Genomic DNA, 7,500 nt, shown 5'->3' with positions numbered 1-7,500 from the left:
TGAGGAGAGGAGGGAGAGCGTCATGGTGCTGCTGCTGCTCTGCGTGCTCAAATTGTTTTCTCACTTTCTACGTAATATCCATAAGTGTCACAACGGGACTGCACAGGTCTGCCCTGTGTTACCAGCAAGAAATCCCAACATGTGTGAACTTTAACCCCAAGCTCTTGCTAATGTTTGACTCTGGTGTGTGTGTGTGTGTGTGTGTGTGTGTGTGTGTGTGTGTGTGTGTGTGTGTGTGTGTGTGTGTGTGTGTGTGTATGTGTTACCTCCAGAGCTCTGTCTCTGTCCTTAATGCGCTCTCTTAGTTTCTCCAGTAGCGTATCTCTGGGTTTGGAGCTGGTAGTGGACTCCGCCATCTCTGAGTACTCCTATAGAAATAAACATGGTTAGACAGGAAATCTGTGTGTGCATATCTGAATATGTGTGTATGATGCACTGTATGTGTGGTTGTGTGTGTGTGTGTGTGTGTGTGTGTGTGTGTGTGTGTGTGTGTGTGTGTGTGTGTGTGTGTGTGTGTGTGTGTGTGTGTGTGGTTGTGTGTGTGTGTGTGTGTGTGTGTGTGTGTGTGTGTGTGGTTGTGGTTGTGGTTGTGTGTGTGTTACCTGTAGCTGCCTCTCCTTGTCCTGCAGGGAGTGTTTGAGCTGTGCGATGCTCCTGTCTCTCTCCTGCACCTCAGAGTGTTTCTCCGCCTCGCTCTCCCTCAGCGCGGCTTCTTTGGCCTGGAGCTCAGAGCGATTCTTCTGCAGGGCGCTGCGCAGGTCCTGCAGCAGGGAGGAGAGAGGTTGAAGCATGCTCACTGCTTCTAGAGACATTTTAATTACTTTGCATGGATACTCGTTGCGTATGCACATTCACGAACCCACTAACCTGGTTGTGTTTCTCAGTGACCTCCCTGTGCTGCAGCGCCTCCTGCAGGTCAGAGTGGAGTCTGTCCTTGAACCTGCCCAGGTCGTCTCCCTGCCTCTGGCTCTGTCTCAGGCTCCTCTGGCTGGCCTCCAGCTCCAGACCCAGGGAGAACAGGGAGCTCTGCACTCTCACCAGCTCGCCCTGCAGCTGCGCTAGGGTCCTGGCCTCGCTACCCCCCTCTGGAGCCTGGAGATGGGATGACCACACACACACACCAAGGAACGACTCTATGTTATCAGCCTGATTCGTCCATATAGACTGGGGATGAATTATATAACACAATGGTGCCTCATACATGTGTGTAGGGTCTTATACCTTGGATTGTGTGAGCTGGTTGCGGTGGGCAATTTCTCTCAGCTTACACAAGGTGGCGTTCTGCCCCTCAATCAGCTGGTACAGCTCCTGGGCCTTGGGGCAGAGTAGATCATGAGTGTGTGTGTACTAAATGTGTGCATGCTCAAATATAGGCAACATCTGGTTGACCTCTAGTCATCATGGTAGAGATCCATTAGAAGTCTCACCTCGCTGTCTTTGGTGCTGATGGACTCGGTGAGGTCCTGGATGGCTCTCTCCTGGTTCTGAGCAGCCTGGCGGATCGAACGCAGCTCACACTCCATCTCGTTCAGCTTCTCCTGGAGCCTCTAGAGGAGGAGAGAGACAGATGTGGATATTACGTCCAGGCTTTTAGCTGAGATGTGCCTAGAGAGCCAAAGTGAAACGTCACTTCCTGCTTCAGCAGTGTACCAGAGATTTTCATCCGCCATTTATTTTCCCATAGACATTTTGTAAAATGCTTGTAAAAATTGTTTTACTTGGTCAAACCAAAACGGTTCAGATATATGTAGAAACAGGAGAGACCACATAACATTTCACTCGGACCAAAACATAAAAAACTGCGGATGTTTGTTTTTTAAGTTTTGGTTGAAATGTTCTATGGTCTCTCCCGATTCTAAATATACCTGAACCGTTTGGTTTGACCAAGTAAAATGATGAAAATCTCTGGTACAGTGCTGAAGCAGGAAGTAGGCGGTCACGTGCAGAGTAACAAAGTGTTGTGATGTTCCGTACCGTGTTGTTGGCCTCACTCTCGTGGATCTTGGCTTGCAGGGACTGAACGTGGAGCTGGGCCTTCTGCAGCTCGCTGACACACTGAGCGGCTGCACACTCATACTGGTTCAGCTGGCTCTGCTGCTCCTCCACCAGACTCTGGAACACACACAGAGAGAGAAGGATCTCAATACATCTGCCACCCAACTGCTAAAGGAAAATATTGTTTTGTAACCTTACAATGAATCTGAAATCAGAAATCTGCCTCCAAAATTCATGAAAAATAACCGCCACAGTGGGTTATGTAATATGTTTACACCATGTTGGAAACCCAAACATCTTGTTCCCCTGATCATTCATGTGTGTGTACTTTGTTAAAAGCTATGGCGAGGAGACGGCCTTTTAAGAGATGTGTGCGTGCGCGCGCGTGTGTGTGCACATCGATCAGTGTGGGTGTGTTTGCACATGAGTGCGTGTGCCCCAAGTGCTCCGTGCAAATATGATCTTTACATAAGCAGTGCATCAATGTCCACAGCGTGCACAACACTAGAGGAAGGACATGGACGTGTGGAGGCTGCGTTGCATTATGCCCTGATAAAAGCAGTATCGTGTGTTAAAAATAAATTCAAGTGAAATTTCAAGCATACTACTTTTATTTTTGGATGTGCTACTTTTCCCCCCTCCAACAATAGGAAGGATGTTGCAAAGATACGCGTACTGGCCTATAATCAATATATTCTTGTAGATTATTGTGTGATTGAGTCTTTCTGTATATTGAAATCAGAATGTTACGGTATATAAATATAGCGACGTTATTGTACTTTGAACTAGCCAACCAATGTGGAGATGACAGGGTGGTCTGACCTTGCGTGGCTCAGTGCGCCTCCAGGGCTCTCAGTGAAAATAGGCCATAGTGGAGTCACTCTGTCTTAACGTCTCTCTCTATATCTAACCTACTTCAGTCAGCAGGCTGGCTCTCGCACCGCACGCCCATACAGTATGAAGGAAGAGCTACTAATTCAGGGACAAACACACACACCCTCCCAAAACTCTCACTGATTATTACTAAATTGAGGGGGCTGGATTTATGACGTATAATATTACTAAATTGAGGGGGCTGGATTTATGATGTATAATATTACTAAATTGAGGGGGCTGGATTTATGATGTATATTATTACTAAATTGAGGGGGCTGGATTTATGATGTATAATATTACTAAATTGAGGGGGCTGGATTTATGATGTATATTATTACTAAATTGAGGGGGCTGGATTTATGATGTATATTATTACTAAATTGAGGGGGCTGGATTTATGATGTATAATATTACAGGCAGGCACTTGTACAGAACTTGTACAGAACATCCTGTGCTACGGTGCTAGTTTATGAGTGGATGAAACTGCTTCACGGTGGAAAGACTGGAAGACTTGGATTCTCTAGACACCTCTCAACTGTCAGCAGGTTATGCTCTCTCGCCTGCAGGCGTTTAGCTGCTGTAACGCAGGTTCTTGTATAAATGTGCTCAAATCCTTAAAATCCTCATATCTCAAATAAAACTAAAAACATGGAGTTACTGTTGGACATTTTAATAATAATAATAATAATATATATGTATATGTTTATATATATTTATATATATATATATATATATATATATATATATATATATATATATATATATATATATATATATATATATATATATATATATATATATATATATATATATAAATATATATATATATATATATATATATTTATATATATATATATATATATATATATATATATATAAATATATATATATATATATATATATATTTATTATATATATATATATATATTAATATATATATATATAAATATACTATATATATATATAAATATATATATATATATATATATATATTTATATATATATATATATATATTATATAAATATAATATATATATATATATATATATATATATATATATATATATATATATATATATATATCCCCCCAATTAAGCACACTAGCGCACATCCTCTGGGAAGAGGCTTGGTGAGGAGGCTGTAGGTGGGATTTAAGTGACTGACAGCTGGATTATGCGCGTAATTAAGATTAAGATGAAGAAATTAAGAAAGTGTAATAGTTATCTAGCACTCTAACAGCAGAGCCGGTCATGTGACAGGACGTGTAATAGTTGTGTAGCACTCTAACAGTCGGTTCACTACAGGCTCACAGAGCTGCAGAGGCAAGACTCTCTATTCCACAGTGCGACATCCTCCTGCACGACTCTTCATATTTAGCTCCTCCCTCATGAGGCTTTATACCTGGTGAGGGCGGGGAGGTGGGTACTCTTTATACACGTCTTCCCACAAATCCTCCAGCTCAGCCAGGTCCAAACCCCCATCCAGACCCCCATCCAGGCCCACATCCAGCCTGATCAGAGGGGGCTCCAGTTCGGGTAGAGGGATGTGCATGTCCCTCTCTCCATCTGGCGTTCCATCATAACACATGCTCAGTACGGGGTCAGGGAAGCCCAGCCTGGTGCCTCCTCCGTCACTGGGGCTCCGTCTGAGCAGCACCGGCAGCTTGCTCCCCTTGGGGGTCTGGACTGGTCGGTACGCGGCGTAGTTCTGGAGCAAACAGAGGGCCAGGGACAGCCCGGGTCCAGGTGAAGCTTGGCCGAGTAGTGGAGCTCCCATGTGCTCCTCAGAGAGGGAGTCAGATATCCGGTCATCCAGTGGGTCCCCGGGGAAGCCCAGCCCTCCTCCATCTGTCATGGCTGCAGGCTGAGTGTATTCTTCAGCCATCTCCAGGGACGCGATGGAGGGGCTGGAGGAGCTGGCCCGGCCCGCCAGAGTGCGGTCACTGTCCGATGCCCGTGAGGGGTCCTGAGAGCCGGGGACCAGCGTCAGAGAGGAGGGCAGTTCTTCTGAGTCTTCCTCGAGTTGTCCTTCTGCTCCGCCGCCACCAGTCACACTCCCTCCGACCACACTGACTGTAGTGGAGTACCTGGTCGATGGCCCGCAGGAAGTACTCCGTGCTAGCTTCCTGGGCACCTTACAGACAGCTTCGTAGTCAGAGTCGGCCACCCGCCAGTAGCTGCACCCCCGGCACCTCCTGGGGGTGCCGGGCGCACAGCGTTGCGAGCCGGCGGCCGTAACCTCTGACCCTGGACCAGTGGGACACTGGGCGTGGTGGTGATGGTGGCAGTCCAGGATGTCCTCCTCTGCCCAGGACTCGTACAGAGAGTAGACCAAGTCCTCCTGCAGCAGGGCGCAGTATTTGGCGTGGGTGAGACCGGACATATCCACCATGCCTTCTCCGCCGCCGGTCCCCGTTATGGTGGCGCCCTCGTCCCCGTTGGTTTTCCGGTAGAGGCCGCCGATGCACTGCCTCAGCCGGTGTTTCTCCTGCAGGAGGCGGTGCAGCCGCTCGATGGACAGCGCCTCCACGCGGGCGATCACCGTGTCGAAGCGGTACATGCGGTCCAGCATGAAGGCGCACTTGGAGCAGGCGAACTCGCCCCTGCCGTCCCGGGCCAGCTCGCGGCCCAGGGCGTGCGACAGCACCACCTGCAGGTTGAGCTTGGCGGTGGGATGGAAGATCCATCGCCGTTGGTTACCGCAGAGCTCCCGCGCACAGATACGACACGCCTCCTTCATCTTCAGGTCGAGCATGCCACAGGCTTCAGTGATCAGGGTCAGCTTTTTAAATCGTTGAAGAATAGCAGAATATCCCCTGACTGAATAATACCCCACCTATCACTGTCCTCGTAATAAATCTGTTATCATGTAAACAAAAATAAACATGATGTTAAAGCTGCATTGTTCATTTAAAAAAATCAAAAGGGGGTAACCATGTGCTTTCAGCCCACAGCAAATGCCTTTAGGTCTCTCAAATAAATAATGCAAAGGTATTAATGACACCTATGCTTGTTAGTGCCATCAAATCCAATTGCCAAATAAACGGGATGAGGTAGTCAGTGTCAAGAAAATCGATCGCTGCCTTCTAGATGCAGTTCCAAAGTCGTGACGTAAAAATGATGAATAGATATTGTGATTATCTTTAGATGAGACTGTCCAGCAGTCCAAGATCACCGTTTGTTTGTTTGTTTGTTTGCTCCAGCAGGTGCGATGAGAATATTAGTATGGCGCACAATAAGTCATTTTCATGTCGCCTTCTCTTCGTCGTCTTGTCACCGACCAGCCGCTGCTTCGCCTTCCCCACAGCAGCGCACGTTCCCCTGCATCACCGCTGTCACGGACACCGGCCGGTGTGTGGAACCCGACCGGGGGGGGGACAGGATTGGAATCGGCTGACGCGGACACGGACACAGACAGACGAGGAGCGAGCAGGGAAATCCTTTGAATCGTGCGCCGGTATTCGCGTCTTCTGAGAGCCTTCATTCATTAGTTGTAATTAGTCCCGGTCCCGGAGAGGCAGACACGAGGATCGGTTGACGGTGCTCCGGCAGGGCAGATAATGATGTGGCAGCCTGAACAGAACCTGCAGCGGCGGATCAAACCATTCAGGGGAGAGCGGGGGTGGACGAGAAGCGGTGCAGTTATGATAGGATCCATCCGGTGGATTATTATTCCGATTGTTAAAGCGTTATTTATTTTTCCACAACAAGGTCGGAATAAAGGCGAACCTGGCGGATGTCAGCGTTACTGTGTGGATAAAAAACGGAGTAACAGCCCCCGGGGAGCCTGCTACTTACTTCGGCCCAGTTTAAAGCGCTCCCTACGCCTGACTGCACAGGTGAAATGCTACAACACTGTAACATAGTAACATTAGTGACGCTCTGTAAAATTAAAATGAACACGGCCGCGTTATGTAGGCTACACTGAATGGAATACAGTGGGGCTTTCAAAAATACAAAGAGAAAGTTCTATTCTATTCTATTCTATTCTATTCTAATAATAATAATCTATAAAAGGGAGGCAAGTGGGCAATGTTTGTCTGTCTATTTGTTTCAATTTTTGTCCCACTGATGATGTCATAGGCATTGTGACATCACTGATGATGTCATAGGCATTGTGACATCATCAGTGATGTCATAAGAGCAATTGTGATTTCATCAGAAGTTGAACAACATGCGCTGCGCATGCCAATAGAGCAGGCGAGGCCACGCAGCTTCCTTTTATCAAAGTGAGCAAGTGGGCAATATCTGTCTGCTGTCTGTCTGTTTCAATTTTAGTCCCACTGATGATGTCATGTCTATGACATCATCATTGACATCATTATTGACAAAAAAATAATCTTATGACATCACTGATGATGTCATAGGCACTGATGATGTCGTAGGTACTCACTGACATTATCAGTGAGCAGGCTCAGAGCAGGCGAGGCCACGCAGCAGCGATCCACGCGTGGCAAGCCCGCACAGCGGGCGAGCCTCGGGGCCAATACCCTAGTCTAAAATAAAAATCCACATATCCAGGCTACACCCAACTCTCATTGCAGGTATATTTCACTCAGTTGACCTTGAAAAAAAAAAGTAATGCTCTGTAGTTTGTACTGTTCTGTACTCTGAATTTCACCCCTTTTAT

At 46.9% G+C, this 7,500-nt stretch overlaps 1 protein-coding gene across 1 annotated transcript in view; it reads right to left on the bottom strand.

Annotated features, from left to right (window-relative positions):
• LOC310797377 (myomegalin) overlaps positions 1 to 7,500 on the bottom strand; it is a gene marked incomplete at both ends in the record, with an annotated part of 55,769 nt that overhangs the window by 22,059 nt on the left and 26,210 nt on the right. Inside the window, 7 exons of the mRNA XM_083659748.1 lie at positions 267 to 368; positions 603 to 761; positions 868 to 1,092; positions 1,222 to 1,314; positions 1,428 to 1,547; positions 1,975 to 2,112; positions 4,273 to 5,652. Of these exons, the coding sequence (XP_083515874.1) occupies positions 267 to 368; positions 603 to 761; positions 868 to 1,092; positions 1,222 to 1,314; positions 1,428 to 1,547; positions 1,975 to 2,112; positions 4,273 to 5,652 (2,217 nt within the window). The remainder of the gene's footprint in view (positions 1 to 266; positions 369 to 602; positions 762 to 867; positions 1,093 to 1,221; positions 1,315 to 1,427; positions 1,548 to 1,974; positions 2,113 to 4,272; positions 5,653 to 7,500) is intronic.

Source organism: Poromitra crassiceps (assembly GCF_964638095.1).
Source record: "Poromitra crassiceps genome assembly, chromosome: 23".
NCBI lineage: Eukaryota > Metazoa > Chordata > Actinopteri > Beryciformes > Melamphaidae > Poromitra > Poromitra crassiceps.
This window is presented reverse-complemented; position numbering and strand designations above follow the sequence as displayed.